The 16,514-nt window shown below is 38.3% G+C and overlaps 1 protein-coding gene across 1 annotated transcript in view; it reads left to right on the forward strand.

Annotated features, from left to right (window-relative positions):
- Nucleotides 1-16,514, forward strand: part of mapk8ip3 (mitogen-activated protein kinase 8 interacting protein 3) — a 53,351-nt gene that overhangs the window by 11,926 nt on the left and 24,911 nt on the right. Inside the window, exons 3-13 of the mRNA XM_053614875.1 lie at nucleotides 876-996; nucleotides 1,129-1,199; nucleotides 3,759-3,847; nucleotides 5,469-5,492; nucleotides 6,491-6,635; nucleotides 9,915-10,143; nucleotides 10,414-10,516; nucleotides 11,744-11,862; nucleotides 12,369-12,380; nucleotides 16,105-16,162; nucleotides 16,254-16,406. Of these exons, the coding sequence (XP_053470850.1) occupies nucleotides 876-996; nucleotides 1,129-1,199; nucleotides 3,759-3,847; nucleotides 5,469-5,492; nucleotides 6,491-6,635; nucleotides 9,915-10,143; nucleotides 10,414-10,516; nucleotides 11,744-11,862; nucleotides 12,369-12,380; nucleotides 16,105-16,162; nucleotides 16,254-16,406 (1,124 nt within the window). The remainder of the gene's footprint in view (nucleotides 1-875; nucleotides 997-1,128; nucleotides 1,200-3,758; nucleotides 3,848-5,468; nucleotides 5,493-6,490; nucleotides 6,636-9,914; nucleotides 10,144-10,413; nucleotides 10,517-11,743; nucleotides 11,863-12,368; nucleotides 12,381-16,104; nucleotides 16,163-16,253; nucleotides 16,407-16,514) is intronic.

The raw sequence follows: 16,514 nt of genomic DNA on the forward strand, positions 1-16,514 counted from the left end.
ACCCCAAAATGTAACATTCGCGTTTAATAGTCTGGTCTTTTAGCTGTCCCTCTGTGTCCCTGTGATAGGGCTTTCTCTTCTTGTGCTCCTAAACTATGGCATTCACTTCCAGATGATATCAGACATGCACAGACATTAGGTATTTTGAAATCTTATCTTAAAACCTGCTTTTTTAGGTTATCCTTTACTGAATTAATTTCATATCTGTTTTACAACCCCGATTCCGAAAAAGTTATAATGTTTTGTATGTAAAGAACCTTGAAAAGCTACTTTTAAAGGTGCTACTTAAAGTAAAGTTTATTATTTATTATTAATGCAACATTCCAAAATCTAGTGGAAAGCTTTCCCAGAAGAGTGAATGCTGAGATAGAAGCAAAGGAGAGGCCGACTCCTCACATTAATGCCACACCTTTGAAATAGGATGTTCAGCAAGCACATCTGGGTGTCATGGCCAGGTGTCCACATACTTCTGGCCATATAGCGTAACTGTTGTCAACATTCAGTCATGTTAGTTGCTTATGCGTGCCTTTGTAAGCAAGAAACATAGCTTACAATGTCATGTAGCTGGACCTTTACCAATTTGAGTTGAATACCATTTGTATGTATTATATATCAATAGGGGCGAAGCTTTTACTAATCGACCTCACTGCTTTCGGATTCTTAGCACTGATTAGGATGTAGACTCTGTGTGTGTGTAAATCTGTCAGACTGCCAAAAGCTATTGCAAAAATCATTGTTGCAGTGTAGCTCACCAGCTGGCCTGGAAATGATTTTAATTTGTGTGGTGAACCCATTGAGGACAACCTGATTTAATGTGCTAAGATCTGATGTGCTAAGATTACATACTCTGTGCGTGTGTGTTTGTTCATTAACAGAAGTTTATCGAGTTTGAGGATGCGTTGGAGGCAGAAAAGAAGGAGCTCCAGGCCCAAGTGGACTTTTTAGAATTACAGGGAAAACAGTTGGAACTGAAGACCAAGAACTACGCAGATCAGAGTGAGTCAAGACACACGCCCACAGAAGCACATGAATGAGATTGCAGCATGCGTTCACATAAGCACATACACTGCCCTTTTTAACAAACTCCAAATACTGGTGTCTAATTGTGGTTTCTGACACATTTTCCAGTCTCCCGTTTGGAAGAACGTGAGTCAGAGATGAAGAAAGAGTACAACGCTCTTCATCAGCGGCACACAGAAGTAAGAGCTCCTCTGGCTGCCTCAAACACATACACACACTCACACACACACACACACACATACACACAATGCCTGTATCTACTGTATATCTGTATACAGTCATGTGTGAAAATATGTACACCCCATGGAAATTGTTGGCTTTTTTTATTCATTTGGACAAGCAAACATTTGATCCTCTTTGAAACAGCATCTATTAATAAAGGTGATACTATCTATTAAATGACATAAGATTGACATTTTGTAGTAATTTTCACAATTTAAGTGAACAAAAAACAGATCAGTCACATTGAAAAAGTTAGTACACCCCTACATTTATCACACCTTCAAATCCATAAAATTAGAATCAGGTGTTCAAGATTGGGTGTCAGTGAATAGAACCTGCTTAGGGAGCGCAGGTGGAACCTGCCTTATTTAGACCTCTCATATTTAGTGTCTGGTGTTCCCTTTGTTATTGAGGTGCGTGAAATCTACAAATGGCACAGATTTCAAATGACTGCAAATTTATCCAGGACTGGCTGTCTAAGCAAATTCAGCCCAAGAACAGGCCGTCTGATCCAAAAAGAAGTCTCCAAGAACCCCATAATTTCATTACAGGATCTGCTAGTAAGTCTGGCAGCTGTTGGTGTCAAAGTGCATGCTTCTACAATCAGAAAGAGATTGCACAAATTGGACCTGCATGGGAGGTGTGCCATATAGGCAAAGACCAGGCTTTTTGTAATAATGTGCTCTGGACAGACAAAGCAGAGATAGAGTTGTTTGGCTAAAGTAACAGCAGACATGTTTGGCGCAGACAAAAGACAGCTTTTCAGGAGAAGCACCTCATACCGACTGTGAAGCACGGTGGTGGAAATGTTATGGTTTGGGGTTGCTTCACTGTCTCAGGGACTGGACAGCTTGCATTCATTGATTCAACTATGAATTCTGCATCATATCAAAGAGTGCTTGAAGATAATGTGAGGCCATCTGTCTGAAAGTTGAAGTTGAATTGATAGTGGACCTTTCAACAGGATAATGATCCTAAGCACACTAGAAAATCCACCAAGGATTGGCTCAAAAAGAAGAAATGTAGGGTTATAGAATGGCCTGGTCAAAGCCCGGATTTGAATCCCATTGAAATGTTGTAGGGGGATTTGAAACTGGCAGTACATGCAAGAAATCAAACATCTTGCAACTGAAAGAATATTGCATGGAAGAGTGGTTAAAAATTCCAGCAAGCCTGGTGAACAATTATGCAAAACGCCTACCAGAAGTTACAGCCCCAATTCCGAAAAAGTTGGGACGCTGTGTAAAATGTAAATAAAACAGAATGCAGTGATTTGCAAGTCTCATAAACTCATATGTTATTCACAATAGAACATAGAAAACAAATAAAATGTTTAAACTGAGTAAATATACCATTTTAAGGAAAAAATAAGGTAATTTTTAATTTGATGGCCGCAACACGTCTTAAAAAAGTTGGGACGGGGGCAACAAAAGGCTGGAAAAGTAAGTGTTACTAAAAAGAAACAGCTGGAGGTTAATTGACAACAGGTCAGTTCAAAATTACCTGATTTTTTTTCTTAATATGTTACATTTACTCAGTTTAAACATTTGATGTGTTCTATTGTGAATAACATATGAGTTTATGAGATTTGCAAATCACTGCATTCTGTTTTTATTGACATTTTACATAGTGTCCCAACTTTTTTGAATTTGGGTTGTATTTCTGCTAAAGGGGGCAATACTAGCTTCTGATGCCAAGGGTGTACTTACATTTTCCACAGAAGAATATCACATCTGTTGATATTTCTGTTGAATAAATGATTGAAGTATAATCAACTTCATTAATAGGCACTGTTTCAAAGATGTTCAAATGTTTGCTTGTCCAAACATGTCAAAAAAGGTCAACAATTTCAATGGGGTGTACTTATTTTTTCACATGACTGTATATCTATATAATGCTCCAGATATCTGTATGTTTATTTGTGTTCGGATTTAAACCTTGAAGTGGGCGTGGTCGACACTGGAAGGGTTTTTTGGTATTAAATATGAGCCCTGTGCCCAGGGAACACTGGAAAACACTGGCAGAAATGCCAGCAATGGTGTTCAGTTCCTCAACCTCAGCTACATCAGTTGTGCTCATAATTAGTCTTTTTTTTTTTAATCCCTCTCATGCAGTTATTTTATTTTTTTTTGTACCTGTCTGAAGTGTTTTGTACAAATATACTTGGTTCTATATTAAATATAAACTAGTAGCCTAATTTAAACCACTGCAAACCACTTGACCAGGCAGTTACTAAGGATGAAGGATTGAACTATGTATATTCATTGTGTAGCACCACACGTTCATGTTAATGAATGTAGTCTTTGTTTGTCCTGTGAGCTTCATATCTGACTGCATGCTCATTCGCTAAAGACCTCTCACTATCACAAATTTTTTCTTTGTTGGAATTCCAGTAGTACCAATGCACATTACTAGTCTCAACCAGATGTCTGGCCTTTTTGGCAAGGTTTCTTAAAAAAAAAAAGAACAACAGCAATATACAGTACACCATGTGATGTTAATTGTTTCTTTTTCAGATGATTCAGACCTATGTTGAACACATTGAACGCTCCAAAATTCAGCAGGCTGGAAGCAACCAGTCAGATACCACAGGCTGCGGAAGAACGTGAGTGTGTGTACAAGGCCCTCCACTAATATTGGCACCCTTGATAAATATGAACAAATAAGGCTGTGAAAAATTGTCTTTATCGTTCAAACTTTTGATCCTTTGTTCAAAACAATTCACAAAAATACTCTGCTGTCATGGATATCAAATAATTGCAAACAAAACACAGGTTTATCCAAAAACATTCCTTTTTTAAATAAATCTGTGCAACAATTATTGGCACCCTTTTAATCAATACTTTGTGCTACCTCCCTTTGCCAAGAAAACAGCTCTGAGTCTTCTCCTATAATGCCTGATGAGGTTGGAGAATACATGGCAAGGGATCTGAGACCATTCCTCCATACAGAATCTCTCCAGATCCTTCAAATGTATTTTTTTTGTGAATTCTTTTAACAAAAGATCAAAAGGTTAAACAATAAAGACAATTTTTCACAGCCTTCTTTGCTCATATTTACCAAGGGTGCCAATATTAATGGAGGGCATTGTATGTGTGTGTTTAACCAGTATGCCTTCGGTTTAAATGTAATTGTTGACCATATTGACACATTGTATGTGTTTGTTGCTTTTATGCTTTCCGCTTACATGTGCTATATACAGTATTAAGGTGCATACTGTATAAACCTGCTTTGTTGAGATCCCATGATTAAAGCAGTCGTCATGGAGATGGTGTTGCTAAGCACTCATTGGACTGAGATACCGGCTGACAGTCTGTCAGTTCATGCTTAGTCACAGGCTTTGTCATCGCTGGCCCTCAAAAAGACACCCATTACACACACACACACACACACACACACACACACACACATACACACTCACCAAAATGTGCACATTACTGCCCACACATAGTCATATGCTCTTCGGCTGCTCATGTAATCCATTAGCAAAGTCGTGATTGCAACTTCTGAGTGTTGCATCACTAATGTTAGCTAGCTAGCGGTTTTGCTATCTTCTTAACATTTCTCTCATTGTAAAAATATACTATAATGCAACCGATGGTTTGGTGACTGCTAAAAGTAATCTGTGTGCAGAAAAATGAAGAATTACCTGCCATCGAATGTAGATATCGGAACTTTCTTTCACCATGATGGATTGTTCTCGGTTGTAGCAAGCCAGTTATAGCCGTTGTCCTAGCTCCTAATTGTAATTGCTAATTAATGGGATTCTCATGTGCGACCTTTATGATAATCCTGAGAGCACATTAGGCAAACAATACTTGGACATAATGATTAGATTGTTCTTCACTTCTTGTTCAGACAATACATACACACACAGATATTCATGTAATATATCTTTTGAATCTGTTTTCCTCTGCACAAATGGTGTATCCATTTTGTCTTTCAGAGCTTGAACATTTGAATAAGATTATAATACAAGATCATAATACTTTCATTAAGACCATGCTTTGTATTATGATTGATTTGCATCATGTGTGCTGTGTTATGTTATGTTAAATATACCATGTTCTGTGAAAAGGACATGTGTGTGTCTTTGTCTGTGTTCATAAGTCTAATTCGCACCTTTCTCGTTGTGCCGCTCTCTCTCTTTCTCTCTCTCTCTCTCTCTCTCTCTCTCTCTCTATGTGTCTGTGTATGTGTGTGCTCTGCTGTGTTTGTCTCCTCAGTCAACGCAACACCCGGAGGAAAAGGTAAAAATGCCGCACAATCCTATCTGCCTCTACGAAGATTATCCCTCCCTGTTCCTACCCCAGTTCTAATTTTATTCCTAGTAAAGGAATATGAGTCCCTCCTGATTGAATGACCCTGGCTGAAAAATCTATACCTCTTTCTCCTTTGTGTGCGTTCACATGACCCAGGCTCACATGTCTGTTATGGGCTGATTTTTTACTGCGCTTTGACCTTAAAGGAAAAGTCCACCCTCAAACACATTCTGTTTATATTGAAATGTTTGTGGCATGCTTAGCAATTTTGGTGCTAATTTGTTGGTTGATGCTGTATTTTTGTTGTTCTTGTAAGAAGTTAGTGGTAGTTGCTTGTGCAGTTACAATTCAAAGTTTTAACGATCTCAAACATAAGGGGTAATGGTCAGGTTTCGCTGTTTCGCAGGTTTCTTTCCTAGGGACAGTCAGCATCGTATTAATTAGAAATCCAACAATAAACATTGGACTCGATGTTCCTGGATGCAGTGCAGCTGTCTGACGCAGTCATGGCAGAGACTCGGCTCAGCTAGTTAGTGATCAGTGAGATGACAAGCACAACGGTGTTGACTGTGGTATTATCATGAACGTTGAAGCTTTGGAAGCTGATCTGTTTGAGCAGTGTGTACAGATGAGGAGGTGACAGACCTGAACAGACTGAACAACTAAAGCTCTGCTGCATCTCACTCTTTAAGTAGAGATAAAGCAAGGGTTAATTCCCACTGGTAGCACTATCAGCAGGTAGTCGAATGGCATTGTGGGTAATGGAGGACACTATTAACCAAAGTGAAAATAGAAAAACATGTAGATGAAAAAGGTTTAAACTAAAAACAATTTATTCAGAATTTCGTTACGCAATACTGAAGATCACATGTACGCATGTTAAAAAGATTAAGAGTGGATTTTTCCTTTAAGTCCTTTTGTATTAGTTTATGCCACATATCTAATTCCCTGTGTGTGTGTGTGTGTGTCTCATTCTCTCTCTTTAGTAAAGCAGAGCGACCTCCTTCGTTGAGTCTCTTTCCCACCGGGGATGCTATGGTACGTGGGGGTCACGGGGGGGCTAGAACGACGTCGACAGACGCCTGGCATGCCAGTGATCTGGGTCGAGCCGTCTACGCCCCTGGCTTCCAGGTGCGACAGATAGGCCGCCTTGTCATGCCGCAGCTGGGCAAGGAGTCATCATAATGACATCACTGTTCTGCCCGCTCCTTTCTCCCTCTCACCTGCTCGTGTCCCTGGAAGACAAGTTCTGTCACTTGTCATACTGGATGCCAGCAGGCATGCAGGGATGCCTAATGTTTATTTAGTTACAGCAAAATGTGTAATATACACTCACCATCCATTTTAGGAACACCTGTACACTTGCACATTCATGCAGTTATCTAATCAGCCAATCATGTGACAGCAGCACAATGCAAAAAAATCATGCAGATACAGGTCAAGAGCTTCATTTCACATCAAACATCACAATGGGGGAAAAGTGTGATTTCTGTGACTTTAACCGTGGCATGGATGTTGGCACCAGAAGGGCTGGTTTGAGTATTTCAGAAACTGCTGATCTGATCTGGGAATTTCACACATAACAGTTTACATGGAATGGTGTGAAGAAAAACACTGAGCGAGCGCCAGTTCTGTGGGTGAAATGCATCGTTGATAAGAGAGGTCAGAGGAAAATGGTCAGGAAGGATATAGTAACTCAAATAATCACTCTTTATGACCCTGGTGAGCAGAAAAGCATCTCAACATGCACAAAACATCAAAACTTGGTGATGGGCTTCAAGAGCAGAAGACCACATTGGATTGAAGATTAGAAAAAACAAAATCACCACAGTCTTCAGCTGTCCAGTTTGGGTGAGTCTGTGCCCATGATAGCCTCAGATTCTTGTTCTTGGCTGCTGTTGTAGCTCATCCACCTCAATTTTGATGTGTTGTGCATTCTGAGATGCTTTTCTGCTCACCACGGTTGTAAAGAGCTATTATTTGAGTTACTAGAGACTTCCTGTCATCTCAGACCAGTCTGGTCATTCCCCTCTGAGCTCTCTCATCAATGCGGTGTTTCAGCCTGTAAACCCCTCACACACAGGGTGTTTTTTGTTTTTCGCACCATTCTGTGTATACTTTAGAGACTGTTGTGTGTGAAAATCCCAGGATATCAGCAGTTTCTGAAATACTAAAACTAGCCCATCTGGCACCAACAACCATACCACAGTTGAAGTCACAGAGATCACAGTTTTTCTTCATTCTGATGTTTGATGTGAAGCTCTTGACCTGTGTCTGCATGATTTTTTTGCATTACACTGCTGCCACATGACTGGCTGGTTAGATAACTGCGTAAATGTTCAGGTGTACAGGTGTTCCTATTAAAGTGGTCGGTGAGTGTATTTTTGCTTTCTTTTATTGCAAAGGATTATTTTTTAGCTCTGCAGTGAATCATTTATTTAGGTTCATCGGCTTCTGATTTTGTCTTGCTGATAAAAGCATTTATGCAAATATAAACCGAAAAGCAGAATACATGTATCTACTCATTTTAGGATGCTACATGCTGTAGAAGCCTTTTAGGGAAACAATGCTTTTAGGAAAGAGACAGATCCTGTGGAGGTTGACACTCAAAAGTTGGTGCTCAAGTCAAATCCAGTCACGTTTTCCCACCAGACAGTGCTGCACAGTAACCAACCAGAGGGGATTGTTCCAGTGCCAAATGATTCACCCTGTAGTAAATGACTCATATTAAATTTGGTTACTGTTCCTGCAAGGCTACCAAATACGTGTGGGTGAAATAACAAAAATATCACATCAAGAGACCTGAAGACAGTTAAAATTAATTTGACTAAAAGCATTCACCCTGTCGTCGTGAGATTGCGTGTTTGAATTCTGAAGATTTCACAGCCATCTTTTGGCCAGGATTCAAAAGGTGCAAAATTGGCCATGCTCTTTCGGTGGGAAGGATGGCATACTCTTTCACAAATGTCAATCACAGCAACACTAGCCAATCACAGGCATCTGTGAGCTAGATAGCACGTTCCTCAGAGTGTGTTACACTGCTCTGTGATGCAGCATGAGCAACAGTTTGACAAGATGTAGCAGTTTAGCTTCATGTGTCTTCGAGGAAACATGTTAACCTTCACCGTTCCCAGTTGGTAGCTGTCATATTATAGGGTAGAGCTGGCTAGTGGGATGGAATTGACATGTGACTAAAAAGGGGAGAAAATTGTGTGTGAGGTATTAGTTTGATTATATATTTATATTATTATGTCTACATGTTGCCATATCGTCCTGCCGTTAATACTGAGTACTGATCAGGGGTGTATGAATGTAGCTAGAACACATGTCTGTTTGGTCAAGTGCTTTATTTTTCTTCACATAAGAGAAATCACTCACATTTCAAGAAAAATTATGATCCCCTCCAGGGCACACCTCCTATTCAGATAAGTAACTGTAGTGAGCTGTAATGCACTGTCTGGTGGGGACACCTCCTAAGTCATAAACATAGGGAAAAAAGGTGTAAAGTGATGAAAATCTATCTATCACTCCAAATCCAAGACTTAGACCATACTACATCACTAGGTTCTGATTAGAACCATGAAGATGTCTGCATTTACACTGTGGGCCTTGATACACAGTTCTGCTATTGTGTCACAGACCTGATTTTTTGTCCCGCCTGTTTACATGTATGTAAGATACGATTGCAGTGTTTAAATCATTTCCTTGCAAAAATGTGCTAGGCTGAAAACTTTTTACCTGTATTATCACTGTGGGTGAATATGACCCCCACCATAGAAGAGATCTTTTTTATTTATTTATTTTTTTATAGACTTTATTCAAAATAATGTTATAATTTTATGAGACGCCAGGCTGTCTGTCTGTCTGCGTAAACGTGTTGTGCTGGTTTTGTCATGGCTTGCGGTAGGAGCCGGCCATCACACTCAGGCAGTAACTTCAGAAATAACAACAAAATTGGATGAATACAAATTCATGGCACGCTGTTCATTATGTTGAGGGTGTTTATAGCAATGCAGTTTAAAGTGCATTTATTATTCACATTTAACTGCCGAGCTTTATTATTCACATTTAACTGCCGAGCTACAAAAATCTACCTTCTTTAAAGATAGAACAAAAATGGCCATGTCCATACTTCCTGTTTTCTATGTGACTCATTGGTCACATGACTGAGCAGTGCTTGTTGCTTATTTGTGGCTTTGATGGCGCTTTAATGGACAAATTACATCAAAGTGTTTCCATTTTACGTGAATTGTGTGTGTGTGTGTGTGTGTGTGTGTATTTAATAGTAATTTATGCCATTCTATAATGTTAATGCACTGCTGAGTCAAATCAATATCAATTCAAATGATTTGTGTATTTGTACTTAAATGTGTGTATTTCTGATCCCCCCCCCCCCCCCCCCAAATAAAGGAGGATGGCTCAGAATCTGACTCAGTTGTGGCCTCGCCCAGCAGCACAGGCAGCAAATCAAACACTCCCACCTCATCTGTTCCCTCGGCAACAGTTACCCCTCTCAATGAGCCGATGGTTCCTTCTGGAGAGTTTGACACGTGCCGGGGGCGGAGCCGCAAAAACGCCAAGAGGCTCAGCAGGAATATGGAAGTGCAGGTCTCACAGGAGACCAGGAATGTCAGCATCGGTGAGAGAGAGAGAGAAGGGCAAGAAAATGCAGGAGTTCCATATGTAATAGTTACAGTGTCTCATATACCATCTATACAAGTGCATACAAGACAAGATGCTTTGTGGGATTATTCTCAATACTATGCACCATAGCCTCAGTTAGCCGATATAATCACTTATCATATGCAAATCTTTGCTAGGGGTTTAAGGAATGCAAATGTGTTCATGAAAATGAAGCCCAATTCTCTGTGGTAACCCACACTGCATGTATGTGTGTGTGTATACGCAGGTATGGGAAGCAGTGATGAGTGGTCTGAGATTCAGGAAGCCATAGATTCTACACCAGAGTTTGATATGTGCATGGATCCTCGTATCTATTGTGGAGGAAACAGGTGTGAAAACTTGAGTGTCCTGCAGATTAATTACAGTGTTAATATACAATTTGAGTTTTTACACGTAGAGACGATTATAAGGCAAAATACAGAATAGCACCTTTTAGTTTTTGATTTATTCTGAAAATAAACAATATTTTTCATATAGAAAGGGTGTTTTCCAACACTTTTATTTTGATTGCAATTTTTAGCACCCAAACGGTTCGATTTTCTCTCAGGTCCATTATAATTATTTATCCATATTTACTACATTCACTGTATCTTTCATTTGTACTGTTTATATGGAGCAGTACTTGGACAGCAAACTGACTATTTACTGCAAAGTCAGTAATGTTTCAATATTGAAAGTGTGGGTTTAGGGCTGTATCCAAAAATTCTATATTATATATAATATTTATAGTTATAACTATATAGTCTAATATTCATAAATGGGTTACGCACGCATTTATTGAGATTTTTCTGAGCTGTTAATTCAGATGATTAAAATGATCTGTTATTCAGACCTATATTTGTATTGAAAAGAGGTACAAGACAGGGTTTTTTTCAGTAGATGTCCCCGTCTTTGCTGTCAATATTCTAATTTGCTAATATGTCAATAAACGCAAGAGAGATTTTGCAAATATAAAATAAAAAAGCGTAATCTGTTGACTTATTTACTATAGTTCATTCAAATAATGTAATCTTATAGCACTACTTTATCTTTGTGTATGAATTCTAGATCTTACGACCCGTATATAAATAACTAACGAAAATGAGCCCTTATTTTTATCCTATCAGTCAAATTTTGTACTGCCAGTGCTGGCAACTGACCATGATATAGGCGAGATAATCCACGACTCGGTGTGCGTTACACACGCCTGGCCGTGGATTTTCCCTTACATATCTAACAAGAGTCTAGTATATTGCTGCATGAATAGTCCTGGATGTATTTATAATAATCACTGCAAAGTTGGTTTAAAAATATGGCTTCCACATTCGTTATTCGAAAGCATATACTGTAAAATAGCACTTGATCCAGCACATCAAATTATTTTTCTATTTGAACTTTTTTTTAATATTACTTTTATTTGATTATACACTAATTGTACTTATGTCTGAGGTCTGAAAACTGATGTGCACGATTTTGGTACTCATTATGCTCACAAATTAATTCTGAATATGGCCCTAAAAGAATATATACTTACACATTATTTTTGTTCATTATTTAGTATGTTGTTATTTTTTCAGTCCATCTCAGGGCATAGTGAACGAGGCATTTGGCATCAACACAGACTCGCTGTACCACGAGATCAAAGACGCCAAATCTGACATCATCGGCGATGTGGATGCCGGAGCGGAGCTGCTCGGTAAGCTCTAGTCATGACAATCCTATGAGTTTTTATCTTCACTGTACTGTTGATTCGTAGCTCCTCATAAATGCAGCCCTATGATTTGTTCATGGCCTGTATTTATGAATTTCCATATGAATGTTTTGCTTTTAAATTAGCAACTTAGCTAAGCAAATGATCTTTGCACGTTGACCTGCATGACCTTTTTGTATATTGGCTACATTGCTAACAAAGGCCGCTGGGATATCACGCTTGCCCCATGGCTGCAGCACCCCAACCATCAAACCCATTGTGAAAGAGGGAAACCTTTCATTTGAGTATGTTTGGTTTAAAGAGAGTTTTGATCTGTTTATCTTAGATTGGGGCGTTTTACATTTGTTTTTAGTTTACTGTAAAGGCAGAATTTGATTTGTTTATCTCAGTGTGAAGGTGGTGCTTTGATTTGATCGGCCGTCTCACTCACTGACCCTTGACCCCTCTCTGTGCTTCCTTCCCGTGTGTGCTTCTCCTGGCCATGCCCCTAGGGGAATTCTCAGGTGTGTATCTCATCACTCATCAATTTATTATTTATAATATTTTTATTTCTCTGCTCTTTTACCTCCACACTTTTGTCATGTTTGATATGAATAGAATAGAGTTAAATCTCATCTTAGCACCAATTTTAAAAACAACACTGTTGCAGTTTTCTTCTGTAATTTTTCTCCGAGTGAAACAGGTTCAGTGTTTTTCTACTCAGGGATAGCTGGGAGTGGGGGAAAGTTAAAGATGACACGATTAATTACATATTTTTAACATCCGCATGTGCATGGTGATGTGATCAAAAATGAAAAGCTGTTTAGAAGTGGACATTAATAGAATAGAATAGAACAAGATGCTTTAATAATCACCAAAAATCAGTCAAATAATTGTAATTTCTTTAAAAAAAAAAAAAAAGGAAAAAAAAGAAAAAGCAATCTAATAAAGAGAAATATTAGTTGAATTTGCCAATATTCAAGATATTTTTACTTACAGTGTGTCTTAAATGATTGAAACTGACGTGCAGGGAAATGAAGTTAGTTGATTATTTTAGCATTACATCAGTTTCAGATGCAGCTTTTGATAGGTCTCGTGTTTTGTACAGCTGCATTTTTAAAGCTAACAAGGATTATCACAATCATTCTGATCAGAATCATGGTTGTAACAGTAACTGGACTTGTATTCAGTCATCTGAGAGACTTTATCAGTTCTGACCTGAAACAAATTTACTTACTTACTTTCTTACTTACTTACACTTGCCAAGACTGACAAGACATTCATATAACTTGGATGACTGAATACCACTTTATATATTCAGTTGAGACTTTTTCTCATGCTGTTATTCGTATGACGTTTAAGCATGTGTGACGGCCTGCGAAAACCCTTCACCCTAGTGCAATTTTGATATTTTCTATACTAGAAATTTTCCTGAACTGAAATATGCCTCTCTTTGCATGTATCTCAATCAGGAGTGCACTCAAAAAATGAATTAATTACTCTTACTTAATTTAATTGAAGAAAGTTTTTACACACAATTTAATTTAGTTCATTCGAAATAAATCAGTTTAGTTGGTTCAACACAATTTAGTTGGTTTAGGTCAAATGAATTTACTCTAGTATGTTTAATTAACTTTATTACCTTTGTCAAACTAAATTTCCTTATGTTGGTCCAAATTATTTTTTTATATTAATATACTGAGGTTTAGTTCATTTTCTTAAGCTGTTTCATTCATCATTACACACAATGTATATAATGAACAAATAAGAAAAGATTGGTGTCAGTACTGATATTAGTATAGCTCATGGAGTGCCCACAGCCTAAGCGCAAGCTCCACCCTTCAGCACAACGGTAACCACAAAATTCAAAAACATTACAGAAACTCCTTCAAAGTCCAACATAACTGAACATTTAACACTAGCATGACTTTCTCTTTACTGAAAAACACACAAAATAACACTTAATCCCTAAATTTAATCTTCTAATACAGTCCCTTGCAAAGCATGCTGGGAATTACGGCGTCCCTGCCCAGTTAGTTACATCAACAAAAATGATTCATGTAGTTTTAACACAAATGAATTAAGTCAATTTCAGTTTTAAATATATTAGGTGGATTGAACACAATGAAATTAAGTTGTGACACAATGTTAAAAAAAAATCATGTAACTTTAGCTCATTCTACTGAATTAAACCGAACAAGAGGCAAAAAAAATATAATTTTCTGAGAGTAAAGTTATAGTATTTTAGATTCTGTTTACCTCCAAACTGAAAAGGGAGAAAAATGCATTTAACTATCCACTCCAACTGAAGCACAGGAGCACTGTGGGCAATTTGTTTGTATCTGATTACAAAATGAATGGATTGTATGTAGGCATGTAGCTATCCAACTACTCGATCAAATCATGACATTCGTTGTATGAAGAAATCACACTTAGCTCGAGAGGTTTTATGCATCTTTAAGCCGATTTATACTTGCAGAATTGTTCACATACTCTCCTGCATGGTTTATTCCATCTGAAGGAGTAAAAGTTATATTCACTAGCTGGAATGTCAAAGCCAAAACATCCTTGTCCATCAGGTATCCAAGTCAGTCCTTAAAATGTTTTAGCGATTTCATGCTAAACTGATGTTAAACTCTGTAAAAACTTTCTGCCTTTGTCGTGATTGTTGTCATGAGCTCTGTCTCAAATCTAAAACCTTACATCTAGAAAATCTAGAAAGCAAACCTTTCGGTAGGCTTCAAGACTACATAAGACTACATAAGACTAAATAAGTCCAATCTTATCCGGACATTGCCGGTGTGGACTAAGCAGAAGCCACACCTGAGTCTATTGAAAGCCAATATAAACTGATTCAACAGGTGGAATCAGTTGTGGCTCAAAACCTGCACCCACACTGACCGTTTGCGGATAAGATTGGACACCCCTGACATAAGAGGTTTATAAAATGAAATATAAAAATCAGTTAGTGTTAGTACTCAGTTAAGGTCTATCACAGTATATAAGTATGCATTTTGAGACATAACGCTATTTTTCATTAGTCAGTTGCTGACACAGTGTCATATGATGCTATACTGCCCCGACGATTTACACCATGCGGACGCAACAGGATACATGCGGCAGCCATCTTGCATATGCGTACACATAGTTATAAACAAGTATCATACATCCTTTAGGCAATCTGACTGTTTGTGGCACCATTTTGGTTAAACTGGCTCCTTATACACCATGATCTTTGCAGAAAGATAGCCAAAATCTCCACATTTTTTCTGGAGAAATATATTTATAGTTTCTTAAAGTTAAGATGTCAAATTATGCTATATCCTTTTATATTATGTTAACCTGAGTTTTTTGTCTTTTTTGGCTGTCTGCCAGAATTCAGCCAGTGTGAAATTTGACAGGTTTTTTTCCCCCGGACCACCTCATAAAATATAGTCTGTGTGTGTGTGTGTGTGTGTGTGATCACACATGCATATGTATGTGTATGTACAGTAAATCCCTCACCCAAAACTATATCTCACCAGAAGCTTTCCTGTTTTCTCCTTCTTTGTCTTTCTGTCTCTTTTATCCCTTTTTAAATTTTCCTTTGCACCATGATGCCCTCTTCATTTTCCTCTTTCTTCTCTCCTTCTTTTATTTCACTCTTACTCCTTGTTACTTTCCCCTCATTATCTTGCTGCCCCACTTTGCCTCTTTTTTGGCGCTCTCTCAGTGCGGGATGATTTCTTTGGTAAGGCTCTGGCCCTGCTGATTCCTCCATGTCTGTGTTTTTTGTGCCCCATGCTGACATGATGGTAACCCCCCCCGCCCCCTTTCCTATGCTGTGATGTCATTTCCTGCGGCTCTTCTGCTATGGCATCTTTCATTAGCATTGCTTCGGAATGGCCATATTTAATTTTTTATTTAATGGTCAAGTTTGAAGTCCTCTGTGAATAGTTTTACAATTTGTTTTGTAATTGTTATAAAAGTACCTGCATCTAAGTTGCATTTTATTGAACAGCTTGTTTATGAGTTGGATTGTATTTGTGCTGCTCCCCCCCCTCCCCCCCTCCCCCCCGTGATCAAGTTACCATGTTGTTTGCATATATGTAGCACTCATGAGTTAAACTAAACCTCCCCATTTTTTTATTTAAATAATAAAAAAACTATATTTAAAAAAATGAACGAAATTAAGTATAGTACCACACACACTAAATAACTAATATAAAGATTATTTGGAGGCCAGTGCTGATTAACTGTATCACACAGGGATGGGGAAAGAGGTGGAGAACCTTCTCACAGAGAACAAACAACTACTGGAGACCAAGTAAGAAATGTGTTTGTGTGTGTGTGTGTGTTTATGCACATGCTGTATGTCTGTTCGTATGATTTTTCACTGACCATTCCTCTCTGCTTAGGAATGCTCTGAACATTGTGAAGAACGACCTGATCGCTAAAGTGGACGAGCTGTCGGGAGAGCATGAGGTCCTGAGGGAGGAACTGGAGGCAGTTAAACAGTCCAAGAACAAAGTGGACACCAGAGTCAAAGAGCTGGAGGAGGAGCTGAAGAGGTACAGCACTGTGAAAAAGTATTTGCCCCCATCCTGATTTCTTCTGTTTTTGTGTATATCTCATACTAAATTGTTACTAAAACACAAAATACAGTTTTTAAATGATAA

This window comes from Ictalurus furcatus, chromosome 2 (genome assembly GCF_023375685.1).
Source record: "Ictalurus furcatus strain D&B chromosome 2, Billie_1.0, whole genome shotgun sequence".
Lineage (NCBI taxonomy): Eukaryota > Metazoa > Chordata > Actinopteri > Siluriformes > Ictaluridae > Ictalurus > Ictalurus furcatus.